This window comes from Lontra canadensis, unplaced genomic scaffold, assembly GCF_010015895.1.
Source record: "Lontra canadensis isolate GAN:19392208 unplaced genomic scaffold, GSC_riverotter_1.0 scaffold12, whole genome shotgun sequence".
Taxonomy (NCBI): Eukaryota; Metazoa; Chordata; class Mammalia; order Carnivora; family Mustelidae; genus Lontra; species Lontra canadensis.
Genome location: NW_022631006.1, coordinates 19,707,768 through 19,730,732, shown reverse-complemented (window position 1 = coordinate 19,730,732; position 22,965 = coordinate 19,707,768). Strand labels below are relative to the sequence as shown.

Here is a 22,965-nt window from a genome sequence, read left to right as displayed (position 1 = left end):
ACCTTGCTCTTCCAAGACAGGCAACATAGTCAAATGCCTTGGGATGGTGGCATTACCCCCTGTGTCTGACCACTAAGGTAGTTGACACTTAAAAAAATTGTTCTTATTGGGGCGCCTGGCTGGCTCAGTGGGTTAAAGCCTCTGCCTTCAGCTCAGGCCATGAACTCAAGGTCCTGGGATTGAGCCCTGAATCAGGCTCTCTGCTCAGCAGGGAGCCTACTTCCCCCTCTCTCTCTGCCTGCCTCTCTACCTGCTTGTGATTTCTGTCAAATAAAATATTTTCTTTAAATTGTTATTATTGGGGCACCTGGGTGGCTCAGTGGGTTAAGCCTCTGCCTTCGGCTCAGGTCATGGTCTCGGGGTCCTGGGATCGAGCCCCACATCGGGCTCTCTGCTCAGCGGAGAGCCTGCTTCCCCCTCTCTCTCTCTGCCTGCCTCTGCGCCTACTTGTGATCTCTGTCAAATAAATAAAAAATATTTTTTAAAAATTGTTATTATTAAATATTTAATAGCTACAAAAGGGTATTTATAATACAATAAGGATTGAAGACATGTATAACCCTGAGCATCCAGGTACTAGTGTGAGAAAGAGAACATCACTTTTGCCTTCTAAGACTCCAGCATGGCTGTCCCTACCTAGTTAGTGCCTTTCACTTCTCTCAGAGGTGAACACTGCCCTAAATATTACATTTATCATTCCCTTACTCTTCTTTATAATTTTACCACATATTTTTTATTGATGTGTAATTAACCTTATGTTTTTATCCCCAAACAATGTATTATTTAGTTTGGCAAGTTGTGAGCTGTAAGTAGAATTATTCTCTATTTTTCCAAATTTACTTGTGCACTTTGCATTTTTTATGGCTATGCAGTTTCTGTTGTATCAATCAACCAAAAACTTACTCCACTTTTTTTTTAAAGATTTTATTTATTCATTTGAGAGACAGAGATCACAAGTAGGCAGAGTGGCAGGCAGAGGGAGAGGGAGAAGCAGGCTCCCTGCTGAGCAGAGAGCCGGATGTGGGGCTTGATCCCAGGACCCTGAGATCATGACCCGAGCTGAAGGCAGAGGCTTTAACCCACTGAGCCACCCAGGCCCCCCAAAATAAATGAGTCTTTAAAATAGAAAATAAAATACAGTTTGATTTGCATTTCTGGAATTTCTAGTGATATTGGACATCATGTTATCGGTTTACCGGCCATTTCCATTCCCTCTTTTGAAAGTGCCTATTCAAGTCATTCGCCCATGTTTTTTCTATTGATTTATCTTTTTCTTGTTGATTCGTAGGAGTTCTTTATATGGCCTGAGTATTAATCTTTTAACGACTCCTTCGTTAGACATGAGGATCTTCTCTCTCCAGCTAAATTGTTAGTCTTGGAGGTGGAGAATAGACAGAGGGAGTACAGAATAGTCAACAGACCTGAAAGAGTCCTTTAGGATTACAACTGCCTGTTTCCCTTCCAGTGCTCTCCACATCTGTCAAGCTGCTGGAGACACAGAGCAGGCCCGTAAGGGCCCTTCGGGGACAAGAAGATTGTTCAAGGGCCAGAGAAGTTTACAGGCTATTTTTTGTTTTGTTTTGGCTTTGTTTTTTAGAGAACCAATCACAAGGCGGGAAGAGAATCTTTTGAGTTTTCAGATTTTGAAACACCGAGATGAGGGCGTGGACACACCGAGTGCACTTGCTGCCCTCTAATCGGGGGCTGGTGTCCGGGAATGTAGTTTCTTTTTGCCTCAATTGTTGCCTTGTGATTTTGCGCGCGTGCGCTGCATCTCTCCAGCTTTGCGGGAAGCTCTCCGAAGTGGGGGCCAGATTCCATCGGTTTAAATCGCTCGGGGACTGACACACAGCCAAACGCTCATGAGGTTCCTCTATAGATTTACTTATGGGAGCACAGAAATGCAAGGTTCGGCCGCTGCACTAGGAATTACAGTCAGGGAGGCGAAAAGGCGCGGTGCACACGAAGTGGTTATTCTAGCTGTAGCCACAAGCGTCCCACCCCTGTCTCCCGTGGGCTGACGCAGTCCCCGGAGAATGTGTCCTGGGGACCAGAAGTGAGGATCCACTAAGAGCTTTCGAAGCGTCCCTGGGTGGGGAGGGCTTGAGCTTGGGAGGGACCTTTTGGGAGAGTCCCGGATTCCTCCCTGCTCTGCTTCGACCGGACGGGGACCAGCAGGACTTTGGAACCTAGTGCCCAAGATGTTGCAGAAAGCGGGCGCACGGTCAACACGCACTCTTTACAGCACGCCCCGCCGCAGCCCTCCTAGCCCGCTAGACCACCCCCCACTCCAGGCAGCGGGTGCGCGCCAACATCCCACAACAAAGTCCCAGAGCACGGCCCCGAGGGCAGGAGGCGGACCGAATCATCAAGTGCGAGGGCGTGTCACGAGTGCCCGCTCCCGATTGGCCGGCCGCGGCAGTCACGGGCTGGGCGCCCCGGGATTGGCACCGCCCGAGGCCAGAGCTGGAGTAACTGGACTCTGGGCGGCAGGCGCAGTCCCGGAGCTCGAGAGGCTGGCGTCGGCGCCGAGCCCAAAGCCCTGGGTGGGAGCCCGGCCGGGACGCGCTCACCATGCCCTACGTGCTCATTAGCACCCAGATCCGCATCGTGAGTACCCGCGCCCTGCGAGTTGGGACGGAGTTGGTTGGGGCCAGGCGGGGAAAGAGGGAGCTTCCACTGCACCTTGGCGCCTCCCTCTCGGGCAGCGCCCGCCAGTGACTGGACCCGGAAGCCGCCCGGGACACGCCCCCTCGGGCCGCAGGTTGGGGGCTGGGGAGCGGACTCAGCCGGGAACGCGGGGGTCGGGACGTTCTGGCCGGCACGCGAAGGGGGTAGGGTGCGTGCGTCCCCGCCGGCGGAGTGAGCTCAGGGTCCTTGAGGTTCCTGTGCTACTGCCCACCCAAGGAAGCCAGGAAGCCCTGGCCTCAACGTGTACAGCACCCACTGCCCTACAGAGAGCGACTCGGCAGGGGTTGGGGTTGGGGTTGGGGTTGCTCGTGGGTGGGGGGTGGGAGTGGAAATACTTTGGGGAAAAGAGGTTTGGGAAAGAAAACGACGCGCTAAGACACTAAAACACTTATGCCAAGGGCCTGGCCCATCCACAGCTACTAACAGCACACTCGGGCACTTCCAGAAAACCTTTAGGAGAGAAAGAAGGGAGACAGGACCTGTGGTTAGAGGTGGGGAGACCATTCCGGAGTCAGAAGTGATGCCCCTTTCTCTGGGTACGATTTCCTCATCCAAGACTGTCCTGGTCGCCGCAGGAATCCCCTTTTAACTTCAGAATGATTCAACTGGGCAGCCCAGCCGGCACCTCCGTTCTTTCCCACTCCATCAGCGCATGCACAGGTCCCCTGAGATAGAGACAGCGGGTGCGGATGGTGGGGTTGCCGTGGGACAGGTGAGGTCCTGGAAGTGCCCTAGAGAACCAGTTACTTGGGCAGTTAAAATGTGCACTCCTGGGCCCCTTCCCAGACCTCCCCAAATACTCTCTACGCCTGGGGCTGGGGAATTCAGTGCTCTTCAGGATTAAAAAAAAATATATATATAGGGGCGCCTGGGTGGCTCAGTGGGTTAAAGCCTCTGCTTTCGGCTCAGGTCATGATCCCAGGGTCCTGGGATTGAGCCCCACATCGGGTTCTCTGCTCAGCAAGGAGCCTGCTTCCCCCTCTCTCTCTGCCTGTCTCTCTGCCTACTTGTGATCTCTGTCAAATAAATAAATAAAATCTTTAAAAAATATATATATACACACACACACATATATGTGTATATATATAATTATATATTATATGACAGCTTTACTGATATATAGCATACATCTCAAAGAACACACCAATTTAAAGTGTACAATTCCTTATTTTTAAAAGCATACTCAAGAGTTGTGCAGCCATCACTATAATCAATTTTTTTTTTAAAGATTTTATTTATTTATTTGACAGAGAGAGATCACAAAGCAGGCAGAGAGGCAGGCAGAGAGAGAGGAGGAAGCAGGCTCCCTGCTGAGCAGAGAGCCGGACGCGGGGCTCGATCCCAGGATCCTGAGATCATGACCCGAGCCGAAGGCAGCGGCTTAACCCACTGAGCCACCCAGGCGCCCCCACTATAATCAATTTTAAAACATTTCCATTCCCTTGAAAAGACACCCTGTACCCATGCCCTGTATCTTAGGGGTCACTCTTCACTGCACCTGAGGCCCCAGCCCTAGGTAACCACTAATTACTTCCATGTTTGGCTTCTTTCACTTGTGCATTTTCAAAGTTCATCTGTATTGTAGGGGGCACGGGTACTTACCCATTCCTCTGTTTTGCTGGGTACGATCCCACTGTGTGGCTCCATCAGTTCATCCGATTGTCAGATGACAAACACTTAGGCTGTCTCCCCCTTTTTGGGTCTTGTGAATAACGCTGCGATGAACACTCCCGTACCAGTTTTTGTGTGGACTGGTTTTCGTTTGTTTTCCAGGTGATTCTGAGACACACAAACACGGGTAGTGATGCCTGGCAGGAAGTTGCCAGGAGGCGGGCAATGACCAGCTTGGCTTGGAAGGGCTAGGGACGCCTCACACTGCCTGGCCTGATCACTGAGGGCTCCACCCTTTCCCAGCTCACGCTCAGCCCCCTGTGTTCCTCAGCACCCTGTCCAGCCCTGAACTGGCTCAGGGCCAGCAGGCAGGGGAGGAAGGGCAGAGAGCCCTTCTCCCTCTCCCTGGCAGCCAGCCAAGCAGCCCTTGTGGCTTGTCTTGCAGGAGGTGGGCCCTACCATGGTGGGCGATGAACACTCAGATCCAGAGCTGATGCAGTATCTGGGGGCCTCCAAGAGAAGTGCCTTGGGAAACAACTTGTAAGTAGCGGCATTCTTAAGGATCTTCTCCCTGCAGGCCCCCAAGCACTGTCTGTTTCTTTTACACAGCCAAGCCCAGGGACGATGCCAGTGCCCAGCCTCAGAGGCCCTGCCTGCATCATGGGGTTCTGTCCTCTGTGGGGTCAGTCCTGCCTGTGGCTTTACCACAGCCCCCCAGCTTGCTCCGAAAGTTTTCTCACTGGCCCTCCCTTCACAAGGAAACCCCAGGACAGAGTCCAGCTGTGTAGAGGACTCCGTAAGTGGACTGCTCCTTGCCCTGCCCTTTCATCTCAGAGCTGGACCCCATTGAGACAAAGACCGGCACAGAGAGAAAGGTTTCTCTCCGGCTGGCTGAGTAAGAAAGCTAAACTCTACAAATAGGCAGCAGGCAGCCTGGGTCCTACTTTCAGCTCGGCTGCTGCCTGGGGACTTGGCCACTTCCCCTGACGTTCTTCACACCAGCTCCACAGGCTTGGAGCTCACGAGAAATGCTGCAAGAATGAGTCCCAGTTCAAAGAGGGGAGAAAGGAGGCAAGCTGGCCCCAGCCCCTTGGGTCAGGGTTGGCGAGCTGAACCCAACCCCATTCCTTTACCAGGAGGCATTTGCCTCCAGATGCCCAGCTTGGGGCTTGAGCCCTTTATCTGACTGACAACACTTCACAGTCAATCAGCCCTGAAAGAAGGGACGGCCAGCATTCCCTGTCCCAGGGAGCAGCATCCAGAGCCAGGAGCTATTAGGGGTCAACCTACTGCTCCAGGACCATGGGACAGGCAGGGCAGCAAGAGGGGGCAGAGCCCTGGGGGGCACCCTGGAGAGAACAGGCCATTCCTCCTGAATAGCACAGTGGCCCCGTGCACATGGGGCTATCGTCAGACTAACGTGGGTTCTGCGATCCCAATGACATTTGGAAAGCTACCCAACCCCTCCAAGATTTCTTGTTTATAAAATGGGAGCAATCATGGTCCCTTCCTTAGGTTGTTGGGAGGAAGGAACAAGATATGCAAGCCCAGTGCTTGGCGGGGGAGGCGGCAGGGAGTGTGCACTTAGCCTGGCACTAGAAGGCACCCAGCAAGTATCCGTCAGGACAAGGATTCCTGACCCAGCCTCATCATCAGCAGACACCTGTGCGGGGAATTGGTGCTGCATGCCCTCTGACGCTGTCTCCTCTCCCCCTTCTCTTCACAGTTATGAGTACTTTGTCAGCGATCCTCCTCGCATAGTGCTGGACAAACTGGAACGCAGGGGCTTCCGTGTGCTGAGCATGACAGGGGTGGGCCAGACACTGGTGTGGTGCCTGCATAAGGAGTGACCCTCTCACACTGAGGAGCACACAGAGCACCCCTTTTTTGAGTGGATGCCACCGGCCCTGATCCTGAGTCCCCATTCACTCACCGCCTGGCCCCTCTCTTCCCAAATTGTCATTTTCCTTAGCCAGGCACCACTGGGCTGTGAATGGCCTTTTCTGAAACCTGCCTCAGCCCCAGAGGATGGGGTGAGAGGGCAGGGCCCTTGCCCTGGTGCTCCCAGCTGCCCCTCCAGCTTTTTGGCCTGGCCGAGAGCCCTGGAGAAGGCCGTGTTCTGTGCGCAGGCTGAGGGGCCCGAAAGAGCCAGGCTGTCCCTGGCCAGGAACTGGGAGCCCCCAAGGAGCACAGCCCAGGACTGGGTGGGAGGGTCCTAAGTACCTGGTCCAAGCCAATAAAGGCCTGTGTCGAGTGCTTGCTCCTCTGTTCTGCTGGCCCACTGACTCTCACTGCGCGGAGCCCCTCCCTGGGGGTCGGCTCACTCCCGGGGAGGGAGAGCCAGGCCTGAGTGGAACCCTCTCGGGCAGAGTCCAGGAACAAGGGACGCGCTTGGTCGGGCCAGCACCCTACGCCTACATATGCAATAGAGGTAGATTCTTGTAAAAAAAAAAAAAAAAAAAAAAAAAACAATTAAAAGAAAAAAAAGAAAGGTTTATTGGTGACGTTCAAGAAGGGGCCTGTGGGTGAGTGGGCTGCAGTTAGAAGACTACGTGGGCTGCCCCACCTCGTCCTCCCGCTGCATCTGGGCGATCAGCTGTTGCCGCTCCGCTGCCTGGCGCATGCGCATCATGACGAGGCTCTCATAGTCCCTCTCCGACAGCACTGAGCCCTGGGGGGCAGGGGGCAACCAGGGGACGTTGGTCAGGGCAGCAGGGCACAGCCCCACATTCCAGACTTGGAGGGCTGGCCTAGGCAGAACTAGTCCTGAGTCAGGGAGTGAGGAGGCCCCATACTTCTCAGCGGGCCCTCCTCCCCTCCATCCGGAGCAGCTATCAGTCCCCGCCCCCCAGGCCTTCCACCCTGCTCCATCTCGGACTGAATCACTCCATGCGCCCGCCAGGCCAGGCCGTCACCCTTCATTGACTCCCCGCCCTATTTGACACTTCTTTCCGCCTCCTGTGGCTCCTGCTTCTCACAGGTTTCCAGTGAGGACACTCAGAGGGACAGAAATGCCCTGGGCTCTGCGAGACCACCACCCCCTCCCGGCTGCCCACCTCCCCGCGGTGCACAGTGCGGCTCCTGTCTGGACACGAGAGCGCAGAGCCCTGCCCTAGACCCAGCCTCTGTCAGCCCCCGCACTGGAAGGAGAGAGAAACACGCATGAGGCCACTCCCCTCCTAAAAATACATACCAGGCCTGCTGGAGGACAGGGCCCGTGCCTTTTTCTTTTATGATCTTGCCAGCACAGTGCGGGGGAGTAAGGAGTGCTATATGTCAATAATCAAAAGACTAATAAACAACCAACCCAACGCGCCAGTGTTGTGGGCCCAAGAGGCAGCTCTGCGATGGAGCTCCGATCCTCCCACCCCCTCCAACCCCACACCGCCATAGGGTCTACCGCGGGAACCAAAGCACTTCTTCCATCAGTATAGCTAAAGCTATGTGAAGCGTGAGGCCCACCTGAGCTGGCACACAGTGAGCCAGGCCAGGGGGTGTGGACACAGCCAACTGCAGAGCCTGTCCTGCGGCAGACCCAGCGAGTGCTCGCTCACTAATAAGCCAGGGGAGGTTCAGTGGTCAGTGACCTGGGGAATATGAAGGAAGTGACCTGGGTTAAGATGCCAGACCATGGCCAACTGGTTTGAGGTTAGGGCTATACAGAACCAGGAAGCGTGACTCAGCCCAGCCCCCCCCCCCACCCCCGCCAATTCTCTGACCGTTCCAGCCTCCTTGTCTGTCCCAGGCTGTGGCATCTCGGAGAACAGGAGCCCTCCCAGCCAGGCCCACCTAACGAACCTGGCCCAGCTGACACTTCAAGGCAGCCCTGTGTGGCTCAGCCCTTTCCACACAGGGGGGACCCCAAAGCAGGTGCAGGTGACCCAAGAGAAAGGACTGGAGCAAGGCAGGACCAGAGGCAGCAGGACGTTGGCCCTCAACTGCTCCCTCCTGCCCTGAGGCTATGGGAGTAAATCCAGGAAGATGAGAAACTGCCAGACTGGGTGTCAGGCCGATGGAGAGCAGCTCCCCCCTTTCCAAGATAAGTCTGCCCTGCAGAGCAAACCTCAGAGGCACCCTGGCATGCCCTGAGCCCAGCCGAGGGAGGGGCCAGCCCTTTATAGGCATGGGGCTGCTTCCCGTTAACACACCCTCTGCCTCTTCCCCCTCGTACCTGCAGGCTTGGCTAATGAGGGCCTGTCACCAGGCCCCAGGACTGAGTCACCCACACTAGTGACAGGTCTCTCTTCCTTCCCCAACAACTGTTCCACATGCCTGCCTTTCAATTAATACCCACCCTCCTGGGGCCCCTCCCTCGCAGACACTTGGGGGGCTGAAGGGGGTTAGGGCCCCAGGCAGAGAGGCTGCAGGGGGAAAAGGAAGCAACAGTGGTGACACACAAAGCAGGGCTGCCCCCAGAGTCCTCAGGGGAATCCAAAGCTCCCCAGTGCCCGGGGGTGTTGGCCATGGCTGGCCCAATCCCAGCCCGCAGATGCTGCAATTACCTAAGAGCATGAAACCTGGCTTCCCACCTGACTGAGTCACCTGAAAACAACAATCCCCACTGCCACGCACCGGCACAAACAGCCAAGCCACTCATCAGAGTCCGGGCGCTGCGGCGGAGAGGCCAAGTGCAGGGGACGGGAAGGCAAGGCGAGCTCGGGCCCACCCAGAGCGGAGGCCCCTGGGGAAGCAGCCCAGGCTGCTCCAGCACCGCAACATCCATCATTGGCACCTCAGGTGGGGCTGCCCGCCCTCCGACTCCAGTAAGTGCTGCTTCTTCCTCCTGGGGTTTTTTCCCACTGTCCGATCAAGTAACCAGGCCAAGCCTATCCCTCTGGGAAACTCCTGTTGCCAGGAACTCCCACCTCTGGGCTCTCCCGGACAAAAGCACCCTCGTCCCAGGACCTCTTGCTGCCGTCCAAGATGCTGGCCAAAAGTCTGTGCTTCTAGCCAGGGCTGTCCCCACCGCTCTAGCCAGTCACTGCTCCAGCAGGGACCCCATGGTGACTAGCTACTCTTGAACTGGGCTGCTTGTCTGCTGGCTCCCCTGCATGCCATGGAGACCTGGCGGAAAGGCTCCTTCCGCAATGCCTCCTTCTTCAAGCGACTGAGCCTGGGGCGGCCACAGCGACTCCGGCGACAGGGCAGCGTGCTCAGCCAGGCGAGCACAGCTGGCGGGGACCACGAGGAGTACAGCAACCGAGAAGTCATCCGGGAGTTGAGAGGGCGGCCAGATGGCCGGCGCCTGCCTCTGTGGGGGGATGAGCAGCCCCGGGCCACCCTGCTGGCCCCGCCCAAGCCTCCCCGCCTCTACCGAGAGAGCTCCAGCTGCCCCAACATCCTGGAGCCCCCGCCCGCCTACTCGGCCACCCTGCCCTCTGCGCTCTCACTGGCGGGCACCCTCCACCACTACTCTGACAATGACCTTCTGGACACTCCCCCCTTCCAGGGGACACCTGCTCCAGACCTCAGTGATCCCTTCTTCTCCTTCAAAGTGGACTTGGGGATTTCACTTCTTGAGGAAGTTCTACAGATACTGAGGGAGCAATTTCCGAACGAACCTAGCTTCTGAATGGGGTGTGGGTGGGCAGAGGTGGGGTCACTGGAAGAGCCGGAAGCCTGGAAGGAGGGTACAGCTGCAGATTCAGGAGAATTAGGGATAGAAATCCAGGGTCCTGCCTGCCCTCCAGGTCCTGAAGTCCTCCACATCACCTGGGAGCGGAGGCACAGAAGCAAGCTGGAAGTGCTATGAGGGGGCACTTGGTGGCAGGAGCCCTGAAGGCAGTTGGCCGGGCTGGGCAAGGGAGGCCACGCCTGTAACCACAGGAACAGGGCAGAGGCCAGCAGAGGAGGAGGACAGCACAAGGGGTGAGTCCGGGGGAGTGGAGGACATGCAGACTGCGCGGGTCAGACAGGTGTCCTGCACCGGCCCCTCAGAAGCCACTGTTAACAGAGAGGCATCACAGGATAGGGTGAGGCAAAATGGGTCCCCCGCACTATGTGTGACTGTTCAAATTGAAATTAAGTAAAATTAAGAATTTAGTTCTATGGCTGCACTAGCCACATTTCAAATGTTCAGCAGCCACACGTGATGAATGGCTACCACTTTGGACAGTGCTGGCTGAACATGAACATCACTGGAGAAAGCCCTAGCAGGCAGTTTGGGTCTCGGCCATGGCCTGGAAGCCATGAGTGCCCGGTGCAGGTAGGGGGACAAACAGGACCTACAGGAGAGGGGAGGGGCTGGCAGAGTAGGAAGAGACAGGCAGGTAGAGGTGCACAGTACAACTCAGGGGGAAGGGCAAACAAATCACTTGCCAAAAAGGGACAAGACAAGCTGCCAAGGTAGCTGTCCAGAGCACGCCTGGTGCCCAAGGAAGGAGGCTATAGGGAATGGCAGCCAAAGGCACAGGCACAGCCTGCAAAGGGGTGCTTGGGGCAGTTCCCAGAATTTTAGTGATGGGAACCGTTGGGAAATGTAGCAGGAACAATGGCAGATTTCCCTTTCTGCCCCAAGAGCATAGGAGAACTGGATCGGGGATGGACATGAAGCTCGTGGCTGTTACTGTAAAGCAGCTCAGCAGGTCTCCAGAATCCTCCACCAGGATTGAGGAGCTCTGCCTTGCCCAAACCCCCTGACGATTGGGGGCCTGCTACCCAGGGCCGGCCCACTGGTCAAGGCCAAGGGCTGTGCTACTGCCCCCGTCTCATGGCCTGGCCAGAAGACTTGCAACCAGAACTCAGACGGGCTGGCCTCATGGTTCTGACACTCCAGGCCTCTCCAAGCCTGGCAGAGGGGGAGAGGAAGCTCTGACGCACACTGCTTCCATACCCATACCGACAGCCTCCCTCTTCCCTCCTCTGTGCGGACTTGCGGAGTTCAAAGGCTCCCCTCTGGATGCAGGAGAAAATGAATAAAGTTCTTTGTAACATGGCCTACAGTGTCCTCTGGGGCTGTGAAATGCTGGGACTTAACAGTGGGGAATGAGGTCTCTAAGGAAGGGCTCCTGACCGTTCATCTTTCTCCTCTGTCCGGGTCCTGGGCCACACTCCCAGGGAGCTTCCCGTCTCCCAGCCAGCTGAGAGCACACAGGTGAGCAGGCTGAGGCAATGAGAGCAAAGCCCTGCGGACCCTAGGGACCCTCTCCCCCACGGATCGGGCTGTGAGCACGGCAGCCTGAGGCTCCCAACAGATCCATGGGCCATTTCAGGGAAGGGACAGCTCTGGGCCCAAAGGCTCTCTGTCCTGCCAAAGTGGGCCAGTGTAACAAGGGCCAGGTGTGTGCAGGTGGCGAACAGAAACCCTCACGAAGCTGGAAGGCTGAGAGCCAGCGCCAGATCTGTGCCACACCACAAGGCATCCGTGCAGGCAGCGCCCCGGGACCGGCAGAGGCGCCAGTGCTGGTGCTGAGGAGACTTCCTCCTGCCCATTGGCCCCTGCCCCAGGCAGCCCCAGACAACCCGGGAACCGGAGCCAGTGGGAGAGGCGGGGGACAAGAGGGCGTTCAAGCTGCCTGCGGCACCAGGTAGTCAAAGCGCCCAGGGCTTCACACAACAACCAAGCAGCCTGGGGGCCAGAAAAGCCCCTCAGGGTGAAGGTGGGAGCCCCAGCCAGACACGGGGTTGTGGCGGGAAAGTAAGGTCTAAGTATTCTGTGTGGGCTGGGGTCCTAGCACTCAGACAGAAAGAGTCAGGACAGAATCCTAGTCCTGTTCAGGCTGGCAAAACTGCCAGTCTCACTCTGCTCCTGACAACCTGGATTTGGGAGGAAAGGGCCCCAAGCAGAGCCCAGACAGGAAAAGGTCCCACAAACCCTGGGCAGACCCAGCTGACGGAGGTGTGGTTCCTTACCTGTGACAGTCCTGAGTGGCTGGGGTCTCTCCCACACTGCGGTCGTCCCTCCAACCAGGAAATCTTCAGAGGGTTATCAACCAGGCCCACTTCATTCTGGACAGCCAGCTCCTGCCAAACACAGTACCCAGTCCTGGTCCCGTGGCTCCAATCAGCCATAAAGTGGCTCTCTCTACACCAGCAGAAAGAACCAGAACCAGCACTGTCATCCTCCAGACAAAACCAAGCAACCCTCACACAATGATGGGCTGAAGCTTTAACCTTCCTCATGGGTGAGTGAGGAGGTATGAGCCTTCTAACTGGGGAGTGGGGAGAGAGGCAAAGCATGCCTGGAGGGATGCCAGCTCCCACAGGAGGGTAGAGGATAGAGGGTGTGAAGCAGGAAACAGAGTCGGTCTCTGCTCTCCCTTATCTTCACTTGCTGTGCCTCTACTCCCAGGAATTGGTGGGGGGTGGGGGGCTTCTGGGAGTGTGGATACCTAAGCTCAGAAGGCCCACAATACTGGCTCCTACTCTGAAATAGTGGGGCCACCATGGCCCCCCAAAGCCTCCCCTAGCACTCACCGCAGCCTTGATGGTTGCGAACTCTACCACAGCAGTGCCAGCCTTCTTACTAGAAAGCACCAGGTTGAGCACCTCTCCATACTGTAAGGACAAGGGGGTCCCAGTAAGCATGGCTCAGCCTTTGGGAGCAAGACAAGTCTGGGTTGGCCTGAGGCCTGCCGGGGCATTTTTGGCGGGCCGATAATGCTTTGTTGCTAAATTCCCAGAGAGGGATCAGAGATGGGAAAGAAAGGAGATTTTTGCTGCGATGTGGTAGCAAAGGAAAGCCAGGAAAGGAGACCTGGACAAAGGACTGAAGATTCAGACTGTCACCAAAGGTGGGAAAGGGGATGGGGCTTCTGTGCCACCTTCCCACCCTGTCTCTCCCCACACACTCCAGATGGCAAGGTCCAGAGCTGGGCAGGGAAGGCGACACGAGGCTGGAGGGCACATGGCAACACAAGAACCAGACGGCCGCTGGTGGAGAAAACCTCTGGGCTGCCCTGTGGTCTGTGAGACAGCAAAAAAAGGCTGGCAGAGATGTTAAGGGAAGTTTAGGCATGGAGACTCGGGGTTTTGGCTGAGGTGCAGGCAGAAGTGATGGGAAAGAGGGAAGGTGGCAGGGCAGACCTTCTGGAAAAGCTGTAAGAGGACATCTCTGGAGTAGCCGCCTTTTGACTCATCTTCCTTCTTGCATTTCCATTTTAGCTGCAAGGACAGCAATGGGCACCACCATTAAACTCTGACCTCGGCCTGAACAGTGCCAGCACCTGAGCTTAATGGGTGGAGCGACACCTTGATGGTCTTCTAGGCACTTGTCATCTAGGGAGTGACCCTGCAAAAATGTGTTTCTCTTGCAAACGGACAGGCAGGGTGGCCTGCTCACCTGAGACCACACTTCCACCCCCATGAGATGCTCCCCTTCCAGGGTTTCTGGGGAGCGCTGCCCGGCAATTGCCAGGGCTAAGAGGGCTTTTCAGGGTGAGCTCCGAGAGGCTGATCTGATCCCTAGGCAGCAGGAGGATGGAAGGACCTGGCGGGTGGTGCTGGCTCCCAGAGACCTAGCATCCCTGCCAGAACCCCTAGAGCCCCCAGAAGAATCTGTTCTTGTTGATAAGGGGTACTGTGCAGTGGCTCATGGGTCCCACAGGGCTCACCTTTAGCTTAGGGGTTCCTCTGCCTTCAGGACTTTCTGCCTTTCCTAAAAAATTTGGGAAAATTAGCAAGGTAGAATAGGAGGGAGGCAGCAGGTTCTCTAAAGGAGACACAACCCAGAGCCTGAAGGACCTATAAAAAGTCACTCCTTACCAAGGGCACTATCTGCCCTGCTGATGAGCTTCAGGGGGGGAAGTAGAGGCAATCCCACCCGCACCCAGAGGAGCTGCTACCTCAGGGGCGGTCTGCCAAGCTGAAGGCCACGGTTAGCACTTTACCAACAAAGGCATAGTTTTACTGAAACAAAGTATCCCAGAACCTTTCCTCTACCGAACTGCTCTAAAATAGAGTCAGCTCTGCTTAGGACTCAAACAGGGCCAGCAGATTTCAGGCAGAATGAAAACAAATAGGCCCCAGAGAAGTGGTGGGAAGAAGGGACAGGTGGTGTATGTCTGAGTCAGGTGCCCCCAGGGCTCCAAGCAGGTGGAAACCTCCAGAGCAACTCCACCAAACAGCCCGTGCGGCCCCTCTGGGTATCTGCCTCAGAGGGGATGTCGGGGGATGTGAGGGATGCTTACCTCTCAACCTCTGCTCCCGCTCCTGGCGTATCTGCTCCTGGATCAGCTTCTGCTGCTCCTCCAGCTGCCGGGAGCCCTCTTCTCGAAGGCGTTCGATCTGCAGAGCGGGGTTGGGGGGAGTGACAATTCTGTGCAGAACCAATTCCAGGCTGGCTGACCTTGTAAGGGTCCCTGGGAGGCTCCACCTGCAAGCTAGGGCCCAGCAACCTGCGGGTTGGACAGATTACCCGGACCCCATGGAGGAACAGGGCCGTCCACAGCCATGAAAGCCACCCAGGCCCACCCTCCTCCTTTTCCTGCAGATGGGTTTGGGCTAACACACCCAGACGCACCTCCTGCTCCAGTGTCCTGGTGCTCCTGCTCTCCTCCTCCTCCTCACTGCCGTGGGCCTGGGCCTGCCGCTCTCGGGCCTCCAGGTCTGGGCATGAGAGTTGAGTGACCCAGTGTCTGGTCTAAGCAGTTTCTACATGGCTGCAGCCCACCCAAAGTCTCATGGAGGGTGAAACCACAGAGTAGCTCTCCCCCTCGCTCCAGCCCCATGTGCTCCCAAGTTAGTCTTCATCGAGAAAAGTCAAAGCACAGATGAAGTATAGGCTCCAGCCGAGTGGCCGGAGTCTGCAAGAGTTAAATCAGCTCCCGCTGACCAAGCTGGTTCTCCGATCAGTGAACAGGGTGTGGGCGGCTGCTTAGGTCAGCAGCCCAGGGCCATGTGGCAGGGATGCCGAGGGTGGAGTTGCTGGCCTGCTCCTGTGGTTTGGCACCACAGCCTGACCTCAGCCTTGGTGCTGACGCTTCTCCCACCACAGAGATCGAAGCCCCACCGTCTCCTCTACCTCCCTCTCAGCCCACATTTACCAAGCCTCACTTGGGACTAGACTCTGGTGGCTCCTACAGCGATGGCAGAGTCCATGTGAAGACATCACCCCATGTCCTGGAGCCCTTTCCACCTTCCAAGAGAAACCTGCCTGTGGCCCTAGGCCAGGCCAGCTGCTGTGACAAACCCTCCTCTCCAGCCTGGCACTCATGGCTCTCTTCTCTGGGCACTTTACTTACCTAGAATCACCAGGTTTTTTTGTTTGTTTTTGATAGCAAGATGGAAGAACCGGGATGGTAGATGTACATATTAAATATATGGATGTCAAATGGGCAAGAAGAAGGGGAGAAAAATTGGGTAAAGACCACCTGGAACAATCTTACTGCGTGATAAAAATGTTCTAAAGCTGATTTACAGTCACAGTCGTACCATTTGGGAAATTTCCTCAAAATCATTGAATCGTACACTTGAAATGGGTAGATGATATTCAAAATACACTATAATAAAACTGTTTATTAAAAAATTTTAAAAAAGAATGCCTGGGCCTATTTGGATCCTTCTGAGGGGACTCCACAGAGTGAAAGCTCCGTGCAGACATGAGGCTGGGACACACGGAAAGATCCAGGATGGCACAGTGATCAGGAACACAGGCTTCACTCTTACCGAGTGGGATTAAATCCCAGCTTCAGTGAGTTCTTACCTTTTTGGTACCTTAGCTTCTTTATCTATAAAAAATGGGTTTGGTAATACCCACCTCCTTGGATAGTTGTCGTAATTACAGGAGGCTGGAAAGCATCTGTCACAATGCTAGCCGGTAGTAAATCTAGTCACTGCTGTTATTCCTAAGAGTGTCCTTCAGGACCCACCCCTGAGAGAAAGGCTGTGCCCAGAGCTGGAGCCAAAAAGTTCGGAGGTGCTAGAATCATGGTTCCAGGAAGAAAGGTGAAGGGCTGTGTGAAAATGGCCCAGGGAAACCAAAGGCCACCCAGCACCACGATGTCACCTACCAAGCTTCACTTTCTTCCTTCTCTCATCAAGTTTCTGGGTCCTCTCCGCTGCCTGCTTCTTGGCTTTCCTGACCTTGTCGTATGCAGCCTGGCAGGAGAAAGGAACACCGAGGAGCACTCAGCTGGAGGACTAGCCCAGAGCACAGCTGTGCAGTCCCAGGGCCATCAGGAGGCAGCCTGGCAATCAGGCCTCAGGCTAGGGCCACAAGGACTGGGCTACTGGGCAGAGTACAGGGGACTGAGGCCGAGGTGCCACAGTGGGCTCATACCACAGGGATGAGGCAGCTGGAGGAGGATGAGCTTACCCTGGCTGCAGCATCGGTCAGTACCTCCAAGGCCTGAGAAAGCTGGTGGAAGAGCTCAGCTAAAATACATATCAAAAAAGAGAGAGGAGAAAATGAAGTTGGGCTTGATGACAGTGTGCTCCTTCAGAAAAGCACCTCAGAGAAGCCACAGGCTGGCAGGAAGGCAGGTGTCAGCAGAGGATGGACCAGCAAAGGAAGGGGGGTGCACAGGCAACTGACCAGACGCCCCCAAATGCAAAGTGCAGGCTTAGGGCTGCCTGCACGTGCAAGCACTCCCCAGCGCACCCACGGGAGCGAGACGGGGGAGACACCATGTCCTGGTGAGCAGGTCTCACCTTCCCACACCTGGGAGAGTCTCACCTGCTCTGGGATTATCCGGGTTTTTGTCTGGGTGGCAGGAGAGGGCCTTCTGCCTATATGCCTTCTTTACCTGGAAGAGCCAGACAAAGTGGTTATTCATTCTCTCACCCCAGGACAGACAGGAAAATCTCACTAGAGCGATAAAGGGACTCCATGGAGTGCTCCCCCACGCTATAAGAAAGGCTAGAGGCTCCCACATGGGAACACTCACCTCACAACCTCTGGGGAGATTTGCAGTGGGGAAGGCGAAAGCCATGGAGGGAGCTGACTGCTGTCCTACAGCAGGGAAGCTGGGCCTACTTCCTGCTAGGCACCAGTGTCCCCGCAGAGAAGGGCTACTGGTGCAGTGGGTTTCTTTACAGCCAGCCATACAAGTTTTAAAATGTATTTGCCCTCTGATCACCCCTAGGAATTTGGACTTGTACAAGTATCTCAAAGCAAGCATACAAAAATGTCCACTGCACTAGTATTTATTTATTTTTTAAAAGTTGGGGGTCTTGGGGGGGTACCTGGGTGGCTCAGTCGATTAAGCAGCTGCCTTCGGCTCAGGTCATGATCCCAGAGTCCTGGATTCATGCCCTGTATTGGGGGGCGGTTCCTGATCAATGGGGAGCCTGCTTCTCCCTCTGCCTCTGCCTGCTGCTCTGCCTACTTGTGCTATCTCTCTGTCAAATAAATAAATACATCTTTGCGGGGAATAACAAAGTTGTGGGTTTTTTGTTTGTTTTTTGTTTTTTTTAAAGATTTTATTTATTTGACAGACAGATCACAAGTAGGCTGAAAGGCAGGCAGAGAGAGAGGGGACAGGAAGCAGGCTCCCCACTAAGCAGAGAGCCCCATGTGGGGCTCGGTCCCAGGACCCTGAGATCATGACCTGAGCTGAAGGCAGAGGCTTAACACACTGAGCCACCCAGGCACCCCTGTGTTTTTCTTTGTTTGTTTGTTTGTTTGTTTGTTTGTTTAAGTAGGCTCCTGCCCAGCACAGCATGGACCCCAGTTCGGGGCTTGAACTCATAACCCTGAGATCAAGACCTGGGCTGAAGAGTCAGACACTTAACCAAGTGAGCCACCCAGGAACCCCAAAAGATTTTATTTTTAAGTAATCTCTACATCCAACATGGTGCTCAAACCTACAACTGTGAGATCAAGAGTTACACACACCACTGACTGAGCCACCCAGGCACCCCCATTTACTTCTTATTTTATACTTTTCTGTAGTTCAAATTTTCAAACCTTAAACAGGTCTTATTTTAATATCATTTTTTTATAATCAATAGCGGTTATCTTAGTTATGGTCCATCTTTGGTTTTTATCTTGTATCTCTGAATTAAAAGGAAAAAAAGTATTATTTCTTAGGTTAGTAAAAATAAAGAAACAGAGCCGCCAAAATTCTCTCTCATACATAGCCAGCTCCACTGTTTTAAAGGCAAGGCAAAGCACGGAATCCCAGAATCTGCCTCCAGATCCTGAGACCTTGCCCTCACTTCTCCCTGCACACCCTACCCTGCCACTCAAACCTCCTGCGAGGAGGAGCTTCAGAACTTCCTCAACTAGCTAAGCCAACTGGCTTTCTAGGTTTCTCAGAGGAAACCAATAAATACTTCTACCCAAAGTTGCTAAGTAAGGACGTCCAGAGGCAAGCAGCCAGCGCCAGCAAGGCAGGGCGGTGGCCGGGTGCCTCACTCCACTACCACCTCGGACCTCTGGGATGTGCTGCCACCTACCGGGCCATGGCGGGCACTACATCTTCACGGCCAGGGCGACAACACCCATCGGGCGCTCAGGGCGCACCTGGCTCAACCCAGGAGACAGATTCCACTCCAGGACAGGATCAGCCAGGGTGAATGTGTGCCTTCCTACACTCTTTCCCAATCGTCTACCTGTGCTCACCTGGCCCACGTGCTGTCCTCCCCAACCCAATCTAGCTTTTCACCATTAAAAAATAACATCCGGCTCTGATTTCACTATTAAAAAATTAATTAGAGAAGAGGTGATAGTTTTATATACAGTTTACATTTGAAATATCATCTTTACTCTTTCAGCCCCTTATCATTCATCTTTTCTCCCTCTTTCTTTTGCCTCCTCCACTGTACCCCTGGCTTCATTTCTTTTTCATTTAAAACTACGCCTTTATTATATATTCTTTATATATTAGGGTCCTGTATTTGTTGTTTGTTGTTTTTTTTTTCAATAAGTAAAACAATACTAATGTTCTTTCCCCAGTCCCCCAGCCCTCTCTTCAAGTTCCAGCATTAACTGGATAGTGGGTATCCTTTTAAACCTTCATCCTTGACTATGCCAGCAAATAGGGCTCTTTGGGGTTTTGTTTCTTGCCTCTCTCCCACACCTCTCTCTCTGAGACGGGTGAAAGGAAGAGGCAGGGAGAAGAAGGTGTGTGTCACCTCAACGTGAAAGCTGCCCGCCCTCAGATTGGACTTCCTCAGTACCAGGATGAGGGCTGTGGCTACCGATGTTGGGGCATTTTGTGGAAGACAGTTTCTTTTGTATCATGGGGCTATTTAAAAGTATTATATGTTCACTTTTATAAACCTGAAACAGACAGTGAAGGGTGAAAAGAGGCAAGAAGGAGCAGTAAAAAAGCAAGAGAGACAGAACATGTTCTGTCTGAGGTCACTCGGGTGGCTCAGTCGGTTAAGCATCTGCCTTCAGCTCAGGTCAGGATCCCCAGGGTCCTAGGCTCGAGTCCCATTTCGGGCTCCCTATTCAGCCATGGAGTCTGCTTCTCCCCCTGCCTCCCTCTCCCTCTACCTCTGTCATCCTTCTCCCTCTTCTTGGGCTCTCTCTCTCTCTCTTTCTGACAAAGAAATAAATAAAATCTTAAAAAAAAAAAAAGAAAAAAAAAAAGAAGGAGCATGGATGGCACATTCATCCTTTTTTTTTTTTTTTTTGAGAGAATGCTTTATGGACTTTATTCTTTTTTTTTTTTTTAAAGATTTTACTTATTTATTTGACAGATAGAGATAGGCTGAGAGGCAGTCAGAGAGAGAGAGAGAGGAGGAAGCAGGCTCCCCGCTGAGCAGAGAGCCCGATGCGGGGCTCGATCCCAGGACACTGGGATCATGACCTGAGCCGAAGGCAGAGGCTTTCACCCACTGAGCCACCCAGGTGCCCCTATAGACTTTATTCTAAAGGAATGAAGTATTTATTAAGATATTAAGATATTAAGCACTGTTGTGTGTTTTATAATTCGTTTTGGATGTTCTATATAAAAAAACTGGTTTTTTGTTTTGTTTTGTTTCATTTTGCTACACAGACCTTAGAGTCCAGGTGCCTATGGGACCTGAGTTGTGTTTAGGCATTTATTTAAAAAGAATCATGTCTCCATTGGTACTTAAGGACTATTCTCTTGTGCATAGCTGAGTATTTGTAATTATGTTTCATATTGGGCATTCTGCTGCAAAACTATAAAAAAGGGGACATGGAAACAAAAAACTTATTTTTGTTTTACTTAAATAGGAAAACAACTTGTTCTAACTGAAAAAAATTAATTATGTAATAATATGAAATTAATCTATCTATATATATATCAATTTGCTTCTTTATCAAGTCTCTTTCCAGAATGTGTTCCTTTGACAAATGTCTGTAACAGTGTCATCAGATTTTTTTTTTTGAACCAACAGTATAACTAGACCTAGGTTACCTCCATCTGCATGGACCCTGACCCTGTCTTAACTCTGCCCTTCCAGCTCCACACTCCGCAAATTTACAGCTAAATACAACTGCCCTGGGGTGCCTGGGTGGCTCTGTTGGTTGCGCATCTGCCTTCCCAAAGGTCATGATCCCAAGATTCTGGGATTAAGCCCTATATCGGGCTCCTGCTCAGCAGAAAGCCTGCTTCTCCCTCTCACTCTGTCAACCACTCCCCCTGCTGTGCTCTCTCTCTCTGTCAAACAAATAAAAAAATCTTAAAAATACATAGATACATACATACATACATACAACTGCCCTAATCAAATTGATGTATCCTGGCCCCCCGACTCCCTCAAGGCCTGGCCTGGACCTCAATTTCCAAACCATCCTCCAAAGGTATAAGGGACTGATCATTCTGTATTTCAAGATCCTATCAGAAAAAATTGCCAGTCTCAGGCACTAGCTGGTTATTAGCAAGAAGAGAGGTAAGGCCAGAAGGTCAAGGTCAGGATGTGGTATTCATGCCCAAGGAGGGGTATCTAAGGGTAGGAGGAGAGCTCTCTGAGAGCCCTTAAGTACAGTACTGAATCTACCCCACCTCCTGGGTCCACTAATGGAATATCTAGGAATAAAAAGGCTGAACTGGAGTCGGGATATAGAAAAAATCAGGTATTTCCCTGATATTGAAGAGGAAGGACACTGCTTAGCAAGGAAGATGGTCATGAAAACAATGAATGACATTATTGTGTGTGATGCCATAAGAGTGGTCCATGAGGGGCACCTGAGTGGCTCAGCTGTTAAGCGTCTGCCTTCAGCTTGGGTAATGATCCCAGGATCCTGGGATTGAGCCCCGCATTGGGTTCCTGGCTCAGTGGAGAGCCTGCTTCTCCCTCTCCCACTCCCTCTGCTTCTGTTCCCTCTCTCACTGTGTCTCCCTCTGTCAAAAAAAAATAAAATCTTAAAAAAAAAAAACAAAAAAAACAAGAGTGGTCCATGAGAATGAAAACCCAGAAATAAATCCAGTTACCTGGTCAATTAATCTTTGACAAAGAAGGGATAAATACACAATGGGAAAAAGACAGTCTTTTCAACAAATGGCCACATGTAAAAGAATGAAACTGGAGCACTTTCATTCACCATACCCAAAACGCTCAAAATGGATTGAAGACCTAAATGTGAGACTTGAAACCATAAAAATCCTTCAAGAGCACAGGCAATAATCTCTCTGACATCAGCTGCAGCAGCATTTTTCAAGATATGTCTCCTGAGGCAAGGGAAATAAAAGCAAAAATAAACTATTGTGACTGTATCAAAATAAAAAGCTTCTTCACAGTAAAGGAAACAACAAAACTAAAAGACAATCTACTGAACAGGAGAAGATATTTGCAAATGACATATCTGATAAAAGATTAGTATCCAAAATACTAAAGAACTTACACGACTCAACACCCAAAATACAAATAATCCAGTTAAAAAATGGGCAGAAGACACGAATGGACATATCTCCAAAGGAGACACATGAAATGATGTTCAACATCACTCATCTATATGCAAATCAAAACTATAATGAGACACCACCTCACACCTGACTAAAATAAAAAACACAAGAAACAGGGTACCTGGCTGGCTCAATCCATAGAGCATGCAACTCCATTTTGTTTGTTTGTTTTTTAAAGTTTCTATTTATTTATTTATTTGAGAGAGAGGGAGAGCACATGAGAGAGAGAGCATGAGCAGGGGGTAGGGGCAGAGGCAGAAGCAGACTCCCTGCAGAGCGGGGAGCCCAATCTGATCCGGGACTCAATTCCAGGACCCTAGGATCATGACCTGAGCCTAAAGCAGACACTTAACTGACTGAGTCACCCACTTGCTCAAGCATGCAACTCTTGATCTCAGGGTCATGAGTTCAATCGCACACTGGGTATAGAGCTCACTTAAAAAGAAAAAAAAAAAAACTTCAAGAAACAAGCGTTGGGCACGGATGCAGTTAAAAAGGAACCCTCATGCACTGTTGGTAAGAATACAAATTGGTGGGGCACCTGGGTGGCTCAGTGGGTTAAGCCGCTGCCTTCAGCTCAGGTCATGATCTCAGGGTCCTGGGATCGAGTCCCACATCGGGCTCTCTGCTCAGCAGGGAGCCCGTTTCCCTCTCTCTCTCTCTCTGCCTGCCTCTCCAACTACTTGTGATCTCTCTCTGTCAAATAAATAAATAAAATCTTAAAAAAAAAATTTAAAAAAAAAAAAGAATACAAATTGGTGCAGCCATTGGAATTTCCTCCAAAAATTAAAAATAGAATTACCCTAGATCTAGAAATCTCACTACTATGTATTTATCCTGAAAATACATAAATACTAATTCAAAGGGATACATGCACTCCAATGTGTACTGAAGCATTATT

General features: G+C 52.6%; 3 protein-coding genes across 5 annotated transcripts in view; 2 read left to right on the top strand and 1 right to left on the bottom strand.

The window, feature by feature from the left end:
* Window positions 1-2,442: 2,442 nt before the first annotated feature.
* GCHFR (GTP cyclohydrolase I feedback regulator) lies at window positions 2,443-6,562 on the top strand. Its single transcript, XM_032856828.1, has 3 exons — window positions 2,443-2,610; window positions 4,748-4,842; window positions 6,029-6,562. Exons 1-3 carry the CDS (start codon window positions 2,575-2,577, stop codon window positions 6,150-6,152), a joined length of 255 nt encoding a protein of 84 aa, XP_032712719.1. The 5' UTR covers window positions 2,443-2,574; the 3' UTR covers window positions 6,153-6,562.
* The window catches only part of DNAJC17 (DnaJ heat shock protein family (Hsp40) member C17), a 41,537-nt gene continuing 22,770 nt past the window's right edge, over window positions 4,199-22,965 (bottom strand). The window contains exons 2-11 of one of the 3 annotated variants that reach the window (XM_032856825.1): window positions 16,916-16,985; window positions 16,556-16,614; window positions 16,251-16,338; window positions 14,762-14,847; window positions 14,430-14,526; window positions 13,854-13,897; window positions 13,327-13,404; window positions 12,718-12,798; window positions 12,154-12,264; window positions 4,199-4,470 (exon numbers count right to left, since the gene is read on the bottom strand). In XM_032856825.1, the coding sequence (XP_032712716.1) occupies window positions 4,369-4,470; window positions 12,154-12,264; window positions 12,718-12,798; window positions 13,327-13,404; window positions 13,854-13,897; window positions 14,430-14,526; window positions 14,762-14,847; window positions 16,251-16,338; window positions 16,556-16,614; window positions 16,916-16,985 (816 nt within the window). In that variant the 3' untranslated portion in view covers window positions 4,199-4,368. Of the gene's footprint in view, window positions 4,471-6,774; window positions 6,974-12,153; window positions 12,265-12,717; window positions 12,799-13,326; window positions 13,405-13,853; window positions 13,898-14,429; window positions 14,527-14,761; window positions 14,848-16,250; window positions 16,339-16,555; window positions 16,615-16,915; window positions 16,986-22,965 lie in introns of those variants that run through there. The other 2 variants (XM_032856824.1, XM_032856826.1) reach the window with 2 other exon arrangements.
* CUNH15orf62 (chromosome unknown C15orf62 homolog) lies at window positions 8,231-10,287 on the top strand. Its single transcript, XM_032856827.1, has one exon. The coding sequence runs from the start codon at window positions 9,359-9,361 to the stop codon at window positions 9,872-9,874; it is 516 nt and encodes a 171-aa protein (XP_032712718.1). The 5' UTR covers window positions 8,231-9,358; the 3' UTR covers window positions 9,875-10,287.

Bases quoted from the DNA above. Each gene is read 5' to 3' on its own strand.
- GCHFR (XM_032856828.1), top strand. From the start codon at position 2,575: ATGCCCTACGTGCTCATTAGCACCCAGATCCGCATC. The intron at 2,611-4,747 runs GTGAGTACCCGC...CTTGTCTTGCAG, and splicing joins TTAGCACCCAGATCCGCATC to GAGGTGGGCCCTACCATGGT. The intron at 4,843-6,028 runs GTAAGTAGCGGC...TTCTCTTCACAG, and splicing joins AGTGCCTTGGGAAACAACTT to TTATGAGTACTTTGTCAGCG.
- CUNH15orf62 (XM_032856827.1), top strand. From the start codon at position 9,359: ATGGAGACCTGGCGGAAAGGCTCCTTCCGCAATGCCTCCTTCTTCAAG.